At 47.9% G+C, this 15,180-nt stretch overlaps 1 protein-coding gene across 2 annotated transcripts; it reads right to left on the bottom strand.

Annotated features, from left to right (window-relative positions):
• Positions 1–7,193: 7,193 nt before the first annotated feature.
• On the bottom strand, positions 7,194–14,985 carry LOC135370142 (serine/arginine-rich splicing factor 1B-like). 2 transcript variants are annotated; one of them, XM_064603833.1, is made up of 5 exons: positions 14,697–14,985; positions 14,464–14,621; positions 7,743–7,915; positions 7,465–7,652; positions 7,194–7,250 (listed from the first exon to the last, which is right to left on the bottom strand). In XM_064603833.1, the coding sequence occupies exons 1-4, from the start codon at positions 14,861–14,863 to the stop codon at positions 7,497–7,499; spliced, it is 654 nt and encodes a 217-aa protein (XP_064459903.1). In that variant the 5' UTR covers positions 14,864–14,985; the 3' UTR covers positions 7,194–7,250; positions 7,465–7,496. The 2 variants fall into 2 exon arrangements, with proteins under 2 accessions (XP_064459903.1, XP_064459902.1); XM_064603832.1 differs by having other exon boundaries at positions 7,194–7,652.
• Positions 14,986–15,180: the final 195 nt, after the last annotated feature.

The raw sequence follows: 15,180 nt of genomic DNA on the forward strand, positions 1-15,180 counted from the left end.
GTAGGTGTCGTCTGCAATTGTGCCGTCTGCAATTTAGAGCGCGCTTTGCAGTGAAGAAACTTTCGGTAATGACAAATCAAAAATTATTATGCCCTCACTTACCCCACAGCTCGATGCGATCTTATTATGTTGATATCATCGTTGTTGTCGTCGCCAAAGAAAATATCGGCGACAATTTGAAGAGCGGAGAAAAGAACACCGCGTGAAGCCTCGTCTGCTTCCATGGCGGCGCCAGCCACCACAAGCTCTAGCAGACGACACGCGCTGTTCACATATTCGAGAGTCGAGGCGAGAATTCAGGGTGAAACGTCATCGACTCGCCGACGTCATGACTCCGGCTCTCGAGTCGCTCGAGTCCAATAAACGAACGCACCCTAAATCACGTATTGTATGGAGATCGAATCAAAAATGAGCAAAGATGTATGTATAAGTAAAATACAATTATATAATGCAAAATCTTGCGTATAAGGGCCGTCCGTCTTGCTATTTTCCTGGAATCACGGTCTTCACTAGGCCTAGCACTAGGACTTATCCCATTTTGTATCCCATTTCCGCGTAAATAATGACGGCGGAGCGAAAGTTGAAGCTGAATTTGCAGACGCGTACATGAAGATATATACACGTAGTATGAAATTAAAGTAATCTGTGAAATCTTTATGTCACGAAATCTCCGTTTCGCCGTTCCAACCACCACCCTCCATCTTGGAGAAATTCGATGCCATGGAAAGCCTCCATGGGGGGAAAACGAGCCACTTTTTTTAGGCTCCTCCTAATGGCCAGACTCCCTTTTAAAGGAGTACAGAGGGCCATCCAGAGAGTGTGTGTCATTTTACCGAATAGCGCGAAAAGTTTTGATGTGCGCAATTTGTTTCGCAGAAAAAAATTCACTCAGAGGCTTACCGGAATATTGGAACACAGCCTTAGTTTCGGTGTGTCTACCAACGCCATGATGACGTTTCTCGGGTAGAGGTTTATTATCTGAAATCCTTATCCTATTTTTGCCATATTGCATTCAACGCGGGCAAAATTCGGCGGTCGTCCGACCCCCCCCCCCCCCTTTAAGCGAAACTGTCGTCGTGCATATCCCATGCTGACTCCAAGGTTGCACCACGCTAGCACGCCAGTGGGCAAGGTCACCTGCTTTTGACGTCACAGCAAGTTTCTCCGTCGTGCTGGCAGCAGTGGCTTCGAAGCAGTCGTCTTCTTTTGACCGTTATTCGAGCTAATATGGGGTTCATACTCCACAGGGCATATGGTGAATGGATTACCGGCTTGCTTGCATAGGCGTTTGGGACCTCTTCTTGGTCCCTTTAACAATACGCTCTGTGGCGTTTCTTCGTTCGTTCGATGGAAACCGCCCGTTCGGAAGTTTCAGTGATGGAAGTACTACCTCTACGATTTCTGGCGCAGGAAAAAAAGTTTTTACGCAACTTCGCGACCTGCCGTTGGAGGGCCTCGAAACTGTATGCTACGAATTTCTGAAGTGAAACGAGCGCTTTCCACGTTAATTTCAGTTTCATTGCGTCTCGGAGAATTTTCCACTCAATTTAGAGGCACGAGATCAGGGAGCCGCGGCCCTATCCTCGCGTAGAAACTTCCGAGGAGTCACTCGAGAACCGAGTGTTCGTTGTCGAATGGCCTAGCGATCCTCAACGGTAGGAAGTTAGTGACCTTCAACAATCGGCCCAAAACGGTATTTATATATAATATAAACGGTATATATATATACCTATATATATATATTATATATATAGTATAAACGGTATTTCTAGAGACACGTAAAGTTACCCTAAGCGGTCCTATATCACTTCGTGCCTCTGAGCCCGCACTCTTAAAAATGAACTTCACCGCATAGCACGCTCCTAGCCAACCATCATCTCGAATGATATCGTTATCTGCCCTGATTTGTTGAAAACGGGAGGCGTACGCCATTTTTGTGACAATTATGAACCGCATAAGTGTCACAGAAAAGGCGTACGCCTACCACTTTGAACAAATCAGGGCACATAGGGATATCATTCGAGATGATGGTTGGCTAAGAGCGTGCTATGCGGTGAAGTTCATTTTTAAGAGTGCGGGAACACAGAAGCAAAATGCAAGCAAGTTGGTGTACACTTGACGTTGGCAACATGACCCCAGAGTTGGGGATTAAAGGCCAGTTCTCATTTGACGACGCCCGACGAACCCGACGTCGTGAGCGGGCGGCGGAAGTAGAGGCGCATTTCCGCCGCCCCGTCAGAGCGCGCGATTTTATGCTCCCACCACGGCGGCATTCCGTCGTCCAAAGCGGACGAAAAACCAGGAGGCGTGGCCCTTCTCTGCCACCCAATTGGTCGCGAGCTGTCGTTCTCGGCAGTGCTCGCCGACGTCCCTCCTCTCCGCGTCAGGCGTCGCGAGCGGGGGGGGGGGGGGGGGGGAGGAGGAGGAGGAGGAGTGTCGTTGGGAGGAACCCGAGAGGTCTGCCTGCCTGATTAGGCGGCATGTTTCTCGGGAAGGGAAAGGTGGTGGAGAGGAGGCCAGGAAAGGGTGAAGTGGAAGACCGAGCGGAATCCGCTCGGGGGGAGGATAGCTGCGTCCATGGGCCGACTTCAGGGGAACTGTGCCGGCATACGCCTATTACACATCTGAGGGAAACCCAGGAAAAACCCCAGACGGCACAGCCGGCCCGCGGATTCGAACCGCTTACCTCCCAGTCTCCAAGCGCACGCGTTACCGCTGCGCCACCGGAGCTGGTTCGCGAGCGGGCGTCGGAAATAGACCCGCATTTCCGGAATCGGGAGAGACGTCGAGCCAGAAAAGCTGCCATGCCGCCCTTCTTTCACGACGTCGGCGAGAGTAGAGTCACTGTACCGGGGGTAGAGTACCGCAACCGCTCCGCGTCGTCTGCTCCGGCAGCCATATTGCTTCCAAGTCGCTTTAAAAGCGATAAAACCCCAGTGCAGGGGACACAAAGCGACAACACAGACGAAGCACTGACTGACAAACAACTTTAAATTCAGTCAGTGCTTCGTCTGTGTTGTCGCTTTGTGTCCCCTGCACTGGGGTTTTATCGCTTTTAAATGTACCACCAAACAGCCCGGTTTTTATCGCTTTTTTTCCAAGTCGCCACGGATCGCGTGTTAGGATAACTGTAGTCAGTGTTACATAGCGTTGATTTCGCGGCTGTGCACCAAAAAGTTTGTGACTTCCTGTGGTGGGACTCAGCTAATACTTAATGAAAGAGGGCACAAGCGTCACTACAGTATAGTTTGTTGTATTCTGTAGCTAACAGACGAATTATGTTCGCGCGTGTTTGCCTCTAAAAGGCATCGTCGAGGCTCGTTTGCGCTCTATAGATCAGTTTCTTTTTTAGTTCACTTGTTTTGTGGACATAAAACTATAGTGGTCGTGTGCGCAGCTTCAGGTTGACGTAAATAACCTCGACCAGTTTTATTCTCATCTCTTCGCAATCAAATTTCTATTTCACACGTCCAATGGCTATGTGAATGCCAACGTTTTTTCACGCGCATGTAAAGTGCTGTGGATTGTTCTTCCAATCCCCCGCTCCAACGCAAGCAGTTGATCTTCCATGAGGACCGTGAGCTTCAAGTCACTACATTCCGTCTCAGCCTTTGCTCGTTTCTTTTAAGACTGAGACCTCGTCGAGGGGACCATCACATGACTTGTCTGCAGGTTTCTCCTGCGCATATTCCTCGATGCTCTGATCACAGAAATTTGTGACGGTGTTGTCTTCCTCTGCAAAGTTGATTCACTCACAATTACAGCTCAATGTTTAGGAATAGTTTTCATAAGTTTCAATAGTTCTCATAGTGCATATCTACATATATTTCGACGCATTACCATCCTCTACTGCCCCTTGATCTTACACTAGGTTGTCATCAACTTCAGTGTGCATGTCTTTTGTTGACTCCTCGGAGAACTTTGCGTGCGAAGAACGGGGGATAGGAGGCTTCCTCAGCCTCGTAGGTGTCCGGTATGCAAAACTGCTTGGGACTGCCGTCCACTTCTTTCGAATCTCCTTGTCCTCGAAGTCGTCGCGACGTGTGAAGTGGTCCTGATAGTGGCGTTTTGTTAGCACCGCAGGACAGGGAACGCAATGGGAAGATCCAACAAGCACTACTTTTGATACGCCCGGCTGTTCTTCGCACAGTTGAACTGTTACTCAATACTGTGTGCAAAGGTTCTGCAATGAAAAATAAACAAGCCACGAAATTTACCTCGCTCAAGCGTGTACGTGTTATTCGTAGGCGTGGAGTTCTTCCGGCAGGTTCTCTGCCGACCTACGCGTCCCGTCACTTTTGCCCGTCGGAACGCAGAAAAATGCTTTGCCTGACTCTGTCCCGTTGCAGCACAGCATCCAGACATGGTTGTTAATAGTTCCTCAGCTCTCTGAGATCCATTTCACGTACAAAAAACCAAGAGCGGCATACGAACGTACGCGCACGTGCGTCCCAGCTACTGCGTTCCCCGTAGACCCGGAGGGAGATTGGAAGCAAAGAGGAGGAAAACGGAACCACGTGACGCGCCTCGGCGAATGAGTAAGGCGGCGGCACGGAGAAAGCGATTGCGATACTCTTCCCCCGGGTACAGTGACACTAGGCGAGAGCTGCCCAGAACGACAGCTGGCGACCAATAGACGAGTTCAGAAAATACCAGAGTGCTTAGCGAAGCTTTGAACTGTGGCAGTTTACCAATACGAAAAAAAAAAAAAAAAAAAAAACCGGGTGGTCTCCCTCCCTACCGGTCCATTGTCCGCGATGTCTCAAGGTCAGCGAAAGCGAAATGTGAAGGATTATTCTTCGTTCCCCCGTTCAGCAAGCGCCCAGGATGCAATGCGTGCGCAAAGAGCACTGGGATTTTCTAAACTCGTCTACTAGGTAGCAGAGGTGGTCACGCCTCATGGTTTTTCGTCCGCTTTGGACGACGGAATGCCACTGTGGTGGGAACATAGAAATCGTGGGCGCTGACGGGGCGGCGGAAGTGACAACTGGCCGCTAGTATTCCCAGCAACGCTTGTATGCTCATTAAAATAAAATATACTGATTGGAAAAAGAAAACTCGGCAACATCGCCACCAGCGTGTAAAGAGAGCGCGCGACGCCATCGTGTGCAATCCCCATCATTCCACTAGTCTCTATAAATCTTCAAAACCAATTTCAATTTCCACGCAGCTGGTACCAGAGCAGCAAGCACGACACTTCACAACCCTTATCAGCAGAATTTATTATAAGCTACCCTTACAAGAAAATGGTCCTCTTCCTATTGCCTGTCCTAAGCTTTCTCCACACGTGCTGCAATCCATGCCGACTCCGTCCACCTGTGGAGCATTCACTTACCACTCCCTGTGCTTCCCTACCATTTCACACGATGCAGCACATCATATTGGCTCCCGAGACTGGATAAAGATACTATAGGCAGAATGAATTTTATCGCTGGACAGACTAACGCTAGATTTGCTAAACCAGAGCGTTCTCCATCACTTCCGCATTCAAGGCAACTACCTTTGTCTAAACACAAGAAAACTCTTGCCACACATCAAGAGATCAAAACCTATAGGAAGTCCATCAGTCTAGCTCTTTCACGTACTTTGCAGCAGCGTCCATCATGGCTTACCTTCCAATCCTCAAGATTCACTAACTCGTTCAGACGAGCCTTTAACAACCGTCGATATCTAAACTAGCTAGACAAGTGCAGTCACCTCTGTCTGGATAACGAACACCTCCGACAGCACCGTCAAAAGTAGAGATTGGTTAGGAGGGGGCTCGAGCTAGCACTGCAGCAGCAAACGAAGACTAACACCGCACCCGGAAGCAGTGGGTTTTAAGTACCTTCCCAGTGCACCATGCAAACATTGAATTTAGTTGAACCAGAAGAGACTCCGAACAGCATGATTAGTGAGAAAAACGTTGTGGAACTGCTTTAAGGCCCGTACTTACCCTACCTGCTGGCAACAGCAAGGCTGAGGGCTACGAGAAAGCTAGAACAAAAAGAAAGGAAAATGCCCACCCCACCCACCCCAAGCCAGCCCCCATTCTTTCATGTACAACACCTTTGTGTATCCTGAGGATCCAATCCTATGAGATCCAGTTTCCGTAAAGAATGTAAAGAGGTGTCCTGAATATCCTCCTGAACTCTCCTCTTCAGGAGTGACAACCTTCACAAGAAAAGAGGATAGTCAGGTTAGCAGTGCGAGGGAGCACCGGAACAACGGGTCTGCTGCTTTGCCTAGCTCTCCGATTTCTCCGTTACAGTGCTGGACAAAAGAGCTTACGGAACCCCGTAAGCAGAGTCACTCTCTCCTTCGGCAACACTCAAGTGGCGGACAGAAGCTGGCATGGGTAGTTTAATGGTCCATTTAATGCAGAGGTTGAACAAACAATATAGCTAACACAACATTTAAGCCTCACCAGCATTCAAACAATGACAGTGGGCGATGGTAGGGCTCAAATCAATACCTCCGTGTCTCGTTGACTAGCATTTAGAGATGCGTGGGTTTGAGGCCTGCCACCGGCACTCGGACTTTTCCTGAACTACTGTCTTTCAGTCTCTGCGACGATGACCTAATTGGAATTAGAGTTATACGAAGATTTTTGATTGATTTGATTGATTTTTGTCCAGCACTGTACAGCTAACAAGTGTGTAGAAAAACGAGGTAATGCTCTTCGTGACTGCTTTCATAAAAGCTGCACTGTACAGCTCAACTGCAGTAATCATCCATCTAACCGACCACTAAAAAGGTGTCTCGGGTTTTTAAGTTATGGAACTAAAAGCTGTTCCACAAGGCACATTCTCATGGTGTACCACTTTTTTTTTCCGCTAACATATTGGGGGAAAAACTCATTACACAACACCGGTTCATGGCAAAACGTTGTCACATACTCTCTACACTCCCGTTTGTACAGTGCCAATGTGCAAAACGGCCAGGCGTTATATAATGACAAGGATCAAGGAAAGCGCGGTCAGTCCGCGTTCCTGAACACTATGAGCCTGAGCCCTACGTCAAGGAGCTAGCAACAGCAGCAGCCCGGCAAAATGTTAAAGACAATGGCACACAGTGGCAACAGTTGGCCATCATACCAGATCGTGCGCTCCAGATCCGATTCCTAAGCCCTGTTATTTTTTCCCACGGCGTTCCTATCTTAAGCAGCGCTCCTGCAATCGGCGTGCCTCTCCCCAGTGACATCCATGCCGCCATCCAAAAAAACACACATCCACTTTATTCCTCAGTGTGATCCCTCCTCTCGGGGGAATCTAGATGAACAAACAGAATTAAACACCAGGGGGGTTTGTATAAAAAGGCGTTTCTTTCTTGCTCCAGAAATGTACAATGTCAAAAGCAGGGAAGCTGTCAATGGCTGCGGAAGATGGAACTACGACTAGGATGCACAGAAAGAAAAACTGCTTACAACAACAACAGAGGTGGGAAACACATGCACAAAGGAAAGAAGAAAAGAAGCGTGCTGACCAGCACACGGGAAGTCCTCCTCCTCCTCCTCCTCAGTTGGAGCGGGAGCGGGAACGCGAAGGGGTATGGGATTCGGAGCGGCGAGCCGGAGAATAGGTGGGGGAGCCCCGGGAACGGCGAGGAGAGTAGCTGCGACTTCGGCTACGGCTGCTGTAGTCTTCGCGTACGCGGATGTACGACACCTCACCCTGCACAAAGCACAAACGGGTTACACCTGCGAGAGCCAGAAAGGCACCGGCTCCCTGCGCCAAAAGACTTGCGAGGAGCCAGGAATGTACCTCGTGAGACCGAAACCTTGAGTCGTCAAGTTTTTTCACCGCGTACTTCATGTCTTCGTATCTGAGAAATTCGACCACCCCGGTGCCGTCCTTGAAGACGTCCGCGTAACACACGTCTCCCGCTTCCCGCATGTGATCCTTCAGGTCCTGCCAGCTACCGCTTGGCGGTAAACCTGAAACACCAGAAAGAGACAACATCTGAAGCACCATTTCTCGCACGCTGCTCCCTAAGTACGGCCCGAAGTTTTCCGGACACATTTTTTCCCTAAATATGGAGGGTAAAAATCGGCATTATCACATGCTCGACAATGTTGCAAACCTGGAAATATTTTTCAAGAACTATGGCGCAGGTCAATCACATGACAGAAACTCGGGTGCTGAAGGAGGAGGAGGAGGAGAATTATCATTACATTTAGCTACTTCATTCCATTTTGTCCGCTACACACCCGCGCATTAATGGATCGGCCAGCAAACATGGCTCCCAATGAAGCTCGGGAAACGCCCTGGCATTTTGTAACACAATCGTTCAAAACTGAGTACCCGAGCGCGGAGCTTTCCAAAAGCATGAATGTCCTGTTTTTGGCATGACTGTTGCAGTTGATGCGGTGATAAATTTTTTTTTAAATACTGCTTTTAATAATCTGAAGATGCCTAAATATGCTACCTGTACGAGTTGTGTCAAATGTATGCATGACCTGGATAAATAATACAAAGTGTTTCACGCAACGTGATAAAAAATACTGCGAAAAAATCCACTTGTCTGAACATTATGGGGCCAAACTTATTTGTCTCGGGAGGGGGGAATCTTGGCACGAGTTCCCAGCACTTTTACCAAACTTAATTGGCGAGAAATTTTCTCCCAACTGAACTCCGAAATTTGACAAGTCAACCAATGGCATAGCCGTGGTGGTGGTGGTGGTGGGGGGGGAGGGGGGGGGGGGGGGGTTCATAAAAAATAAATTCTGGGTACCATCCTAAAGTCAACCTCATGTTTAAACAGAAAGCATTTCAACCACTTTATACACAATATTCTCGCCGCTTCCAGTTCCCCTGATTCCGTAGTTCCAAAATGGCATCCAGTTTCAAATTGTGATGTGCGCAGCTTTAGTGCGGCCGCAGTACTTAGCCGAGAGCATTTCTGCGTTCCAGCTGCTGTGACATTAATAAACTTTCCTGAGATGCCACAGGTGTTGCGCACACAATGAAGGGACGTCACATAATGACGGGTGGGGTAAACGAATTGCCGGAAGCGAAGTTCGACAGCTGCCCACGAGACTAGAACCTCCGCAAAGCATGGGCAGTAGCGGTGAAACGAGAGACGTTCCCTGAGGGATCTCCACTGTGAACCCAGATGCAGGCTCCTATGCAGGGTCGCCCAGTCGTGCCACCCTGCATGCGTGGTTTACATTGGGTCACTGGCCCCTGCTTTGTATGCCGTTATTATTGGTATCTAGAGGACAACAATACCCCTGTCAGACGGCCACGCTTACGGCCTTAACGGCCACGGCCGTAAATGCATACTGTCATTAACTTCCTGCCAGACGGTCAGCAACAAGGCCTTTGCGACAAAACTGAGGTAGAAGGGCAACGGCGTTCCCGCAAGACAATCTACGGCATTCCACCGAAACTGCAAAAGCCTCGTTACCAAGCACACCATAAACAGGATTTAGCACATTTAATTCAATTCGAAATAAAATGCTTTTTACCCAACGTAATAATGTCATCTTTTTTTTTTCGTGCTTTACAGGCGTTTTTGCACTTTGCTTCGCTTTTTATCCCATCTGTACAAGTGTTACGTTTGTAGTTACACCCTCGAACAACTGCACGCAGCATCGCACCGTGTCGTCTGCATCCAAACAACGTCATATGCCACTAAAAAAAAATATCCAAAGCACTTAAAAGCAAATATATAGTTTGCTGTTGTATTTTGAAAATACCAACAAAACGTTGTTTTCGTGTACTTTCAGTAAGAAAAAGCGTGATTTCGCTACATTACATTCAACATTCACAGACTTGTTTATCGACGTAGACATCATCGACAAAATGCCTTCACGGATACCGTCTGGCAGCTCCCCAGAGCTTAGGGCCGTATGTAACTTATGGCCATTCCTTAATGCCGTAACTTTAAAGGCTGTATATGTGCCCGTCTGACAGAGGTATCAGACGGCCACGCTTACGGCCTTAACGGTTACGGCCGTAGTGCATGCTGCTGTTAACTTCTCCTTTGCAACAAAACTGAGCTAGAACGGCTGCGGCTTTCCCGCAAGACAGTTTATGGCATTCCATCGAAACTGCCCAAGCCTCGCCACAAAGCGCCACAAGCGGGATTTCGCAAATTTAATTCAATTCGAAATAAAATGTTTTTTATGTGACGTAATGTTCTGTCATTTTTTTCACGCTCTTCCTGATGCATTTCTGCACTTTGCCTCGTTTTTATCTAGTCTGTTCAGGTGTTGAGTTCTTAGTGCGTCCTCAAACCACTGCACACGGCATCACACCGTGTCGTCTGCATCCAAAAAGTCTGACGCCTATCAAAAGCACTTAAAAAAAAACACGTGAATTCACTACATTACATTCAACTTTCGCAGATGTGTTTATCGTTGTGGACATCACCGCCAGAATGCCTTGACGGATACCGTCTGGCATCTTCCCAGAGCTTAAGGCCATATCTAACTTACGGCCATTTCTGCCATTAATGCCGTAACCTTAAAAGCAGTATATGTGCCCTTCTGACAGGGGCATAACTGTTGAACTGTTGGCATTTTTGGAGCCCCTGTACACACCCCTAACCACCCAGATTGGATGCCGAGCGTCTTCGCTCACAAGGATTCTGCCGTAGACGCGCCATTCGTACTATGAGAAATATACCGTAGAAGTCGTTTTTTCCATGCGGAGAATATTTTCGCACCACGGGTTTCCATATGCTTCGCTCTCGCACATCGTGCCGCAATCAATACAGTTAAGCCTCGATGTAACGGACTTCAGTGTAACGAAATTCGCGATTTTGCGAAGCTTTACGGTTTCAGTAAATGTGCTCCTGTGGAACCCCATGTATTTCACACCTCAGTATAACAAAGTCTCGTCCCTCGCAATTTATTTTTCATTTCAATTTAACGAAGGCCTCGGCGAAGTACAGAGCGTATTGTCGCCGGGTATTCACAAAATTCGAAAGGAAAAAAAAGAAAGAAAAGAAAACTGCGCACAAAGGGTGTTTTTGACATAAGGTCTTACATTTGACAAAGGGTGTTGGCGACATAACGAGTCTCGGCGAGTTGCCGCGCTGCCATCTCGTGGAATGCAGAGCCGTATATTAAAAGGGAGTCTGGCCATTAATGGGTCATGCCTATACCTGAAGCTCCACCCACTTTTTCAGCTTTCCGATCAATGAAGTCTTAAAATATGGGGCGCTATCAATCAACCTATCCTCACTATTTGTCCCCGCACCCAACATGGGCAGCGCCATTTTGGGTGGCAAGTGGATTGGATGGGATTGAAATGGATACGCAATTTGCAAAATTAGTGGAGTTTTGGTGCAAATTTGATGAACGCCACCTAGGGAGCGTAAGGCACGTAGGAAATTGTCGTCTGCTTCCGTCGTCGTACCGCTGCCGGCAGAACCACCTTCTGGGGCACATTCTGTTGCCGGTATGATTTTTAAACAAATCTACATGAATAGTTGGAATATAAAAGGCAAGAATGTTTATACCCATGATATCTAGCAATTAAATATAAGATTGTAGAGCACACTGCTGTTTTTGTTATGATTTCAATATAATCGCCGTGCTCACTAGGCCTAACTGGCGACAAAACGTATTATTTTCAGTTAGATATCGGTGGATGAGCATAAGTTGAAACTGATTTCCGAGAAACGTATATGAGGATGTACATTTGCAGCGTAAAATCGGAGTGGTCTGTGAAAATTTTTTGTCACGAAATCCCCGCTTCACTGAGTTTGTTTTCGTCGCCATTTTGGGTGGCAGTAAGGTGTCATGGCGACCCCTTGGTAAAAAGGAAACCAATCAGAGGAGCGAAACTGTGATTGACAGGTCGAGCCTCTTTTTGTGACTCCTCCCAATGGCCAGACTCCCTTTTAATATACGGCTCTGGTGGAACGCCATCCCCATCTCGTTTGCGCCTCCCGCTTTGCGAAGCGTTGCGTCAGGCAAGCAGCCAACTGTGTCGTGTTTTTCCTTTCAGTTCACGCGCTCCACACTGTCCGCACCGTACCGGTTTCACTCTGCTGCTTCAGACGCTTCGGTTGGTTGTTTATTGTGGCTGCGCTGGCGCCATGGCCAGGAAGCGGAAAGAACTACTGGACATTCGTGTCGAACGTTTGACGAAGGTGGTCATTTTCCGAGCGATTGAGATGATGACGGCCTCGTAGAAAACCACTCTGAAGGAGATCGCTCAGAACTGCCTTAGGAAGGCGGGCCTCCGAGTTCTCCTTGGTGAAGGTGTAAACCGAACGGAAGACAATGAAGTGAGCAGCACGAAGAACTTTTGGAAGCTTGGCGGCATCTTCGAGGCACCTCGGACATTGTCCCTGACGGTGTCGACTCTTGGGGACTTGTTCGCGGACTCTCGCGTTATTCCGACGGAAGAAGCTACCGATGACTCTATCGTGCTGGATGTACTCAGCAACGCGCAAGGTAGGATCACACGAGCAGCACGACACAATGAAAACACCTTGAGAACTTGAACGTCGTGCCACGACAACGATGGTAGCCAATATGGCACAGAAGAAGGTCACTGACTGCTTTTGTCGCAAACAAATTATTTCTCGATAAATGCTGCACGTTGCTGGTTTTCTCTCGAAGTAAATCGCCTAATTTACCGACTTCGTTATACCGAGGTTCAGGTGTACTCTGGCATATTTCGGCATGTACTCAGACATCCGTTGTTCACGGGGATGGCGGAGCACTAGGTCCCTGCCTTTCCTCTACTCACAGACATGGCAGAAAAAGTACAATGGCCTTTAGAGACACTGTGGGTGGCCACAGTACTGGCCACGTGCAGGTCAGCCAGTTCACTTTAGCAGTCCTCATTCATTATCATTCAGGGCGCCGCACAGTTCAGTTGAGATGTCGTACAATCATACAAGCTGGTCTTGCGAATGCGGGGAAAGACACGTTGCGGCTTCGTGGTGTAGTGGTATATATGTACAGTTTAATGCGTTTGTAGGAGTAACGAAAGCGTGATCAATTTTCATTTCTTTACATCTCGTCTGATGGGATAAAACAATCTTCTGCGGCTTGCTTTAACCGACTACGCTGCACGGAGTAGAAAGGGTCAAGGTAGTCACGGAATAGCGTCGAACGCCGCACGATCTTCGCCCTCATAGGGAGTTCTTCGCGGGAACTTAAATTCGCGATTTTGAAGGAATGCGCGAAAAACACAAAAAGTTATTCCGCACGAACAAAAAAAAAACACTTCTACGATAGTTGAGTAGTAGAGTCTGTGTGTCATCCATTTCGTGCCCTCGCGTTGGGGTTTGTATCGTGTTAAAGGAGAAATGGAAAAACAACTCTCTCAAATGAATGTCTGTGTTTCAATTAGTGTAAGCCCTACCATTTAGAAGAAAAACGCAATGACAACAGAGCAGTCTTTGGCAGCAATGAATGGGATCCCCAGGAGGCAGACTGACGGCATCCAATGAGACAGCAGGGGAAGCATGTGCTGTGGCCGTGTGTATTTGGAACGGGTACGATCGTAGAGTCCCGTATATGCTCGGCATGATGCACGCTGCGGCATTTTTCGATACAGGTTCACTGAATTGTAGCCAACAACAGTTCTTGCGAATCTTCCGTTGGCAACATTTATCTTCACGACCTTCGGACGCCGATGACTGTCCACTTCAGAACGCAAACGGAATGGCTCCCATGGCGTGGCACGCACGGCATGAATTAAAAACACTGATGCACAAGCTGAAGTGTCGTTCACTGCTTAGCACCGAAGCTACCGGTATAATTTGAACTGTAGCTCCGTAACGAAATCAAAGTTTCGAATTATGATAAGTACGAAATTAACATAGCGTGGAACATAATTTGAAGTGAACTTGTTTTTGCATTTTAGTGCCCCTTTAAAGATTATAATAGGAGACGCCAAACTGTTATCGCTTGTCAGTGTGGGAAAGATGGCCTTCATCGATAAGAATGTGCTGCTATCTTTGTGAGAAGGACTTCTAAAATAGGTGCTCGTCATTATCTGTGAAAACGAGCAATAAGCCCCAAAATTACGCGAATTACAGCATGTAACGGAAAGAGCGGAAACGCTCGTGGAACCGGAAGTTGTCGCGAGGATTTGTTTATATTTTCCCGTGAACAGGGTGTCACGTTCACTACTAAAGTGGCGAGAAAAAACTGCGCAAACTATCTTTTCGAGGCACGCAATTGATGCGCGAAAGAAGCGATGCAAGGGGCCATGTATACAAATGTGAATTTCAGGTGTTAGAATGCACTACACTTACCTTTGTGATGATACGCATGACAACAACAAAAACAATGTGCCCACATCTTTTTTTTACTCTTTTTTTTTCATGTCGTTTGCGAGACGCCCGTGTGCACTGTGCTGCAACAAATCGATTTGTTGAATGCCTCGATGGCAAACAACAATGTAAAGATAGCAAACGAATTTTGCTGCCCTTGGAAGCTTTCTTCTGGCTTTGCTTTGATGCAAGCTTTCACTTCGCGCTGAAGTAGGAGAAAATACAGGATCCACTCACCTGAAACCAGAACCCTGTACTGTGACCGCCTCGCAGGTGGACCGCGGCCCCTGGGACCCATCCCCCTGCCAGGGGCAGAGCCTCGGGGGAACTCCACTCGCAATCGGTAACCATCGTAGTCATATCCGTCCCGAGCATGTACGGCATCCTCTGCGTCCCTAAGCGTTCGTGAGGACACAAGACGTTGTAAAACTTTACACGAGCAACTACCACTTAGTAAAGTGCGTCTTTACCTCGGATCCTCAAACTCGACAAAGGCGAATGGCGGGCCTCTGCGATTCTTGAGATCAATAAAAGTAATTTTACCAAATTTGTAGAAGAGATCCTCAATATCCTTCGTCCTGATGTCGGGAGGCAAGTTACCAACATATATCCTGCATTCATTTCCGCGGTAAGACATTGTAGCGGAGGATTGTGAACGATTTAACAATCGGGGCCCAAATCCACCCTCACGATCACGGAACGATAAATGTCGCCAACAGCAGCAGCCATTCGCGTTCTCGCACGCTCTCGCAAGAAGCGAGATCACACGCGAGGTGTAGCAAGTGGCGTGGCGTCGTCTGCTGCAGTCCGAGCTCACTCACTTGCCGTGATTCAAAGGGGATGGCCTTCCTGTTGCGTATTGGGGGTTGCACATCGAATGAATTGTTGATGTGATCACGTCACTTCATGAAATGTATATAAATACACAAAGAATATAATGCTTGCCGCAAACAT

This window comes from Ornithodoros turicata, chromosome 10 (assembly GCF_037126465.1).
Source record: "Ornithodoros turicata isolate Travis chromosome 10, ASM3712646v1, whole genome shotgun sequence".
Taxonomy (NCBI): domain Eukaryota; kingdom Metazoa; phylum Arthropoda; class Arachnida; order Ixodida; family Argasidae; genus Ornithodoros; species Ornithodoros turicata.

Bases quoted from the DNA above. Each gene is read 5' to 3' on its own strand.
- LOC135370142 (XM_064603833.1), bottom strand. From the start codon at position 14,863: ATGTCTTACCGCGGAAATGAATGCAGGATATATGTTGGTAACTTGCCT. The intron at 14,622-14,696 runs GTAAAGACGCAC...ACGAACGCTTAG, and splicing joins GTCGAGTTTGAGGATCCGAG to GGACGCAGAGGATGCCGTAC. The intron at 7,916-14,463 runs GTGAGTGGATCC...CTGGTGTTTCAG, and splicing joins GTACAGGGTTCTGGTTTCAG to GTTTACCGCCAAGCGGTAGC.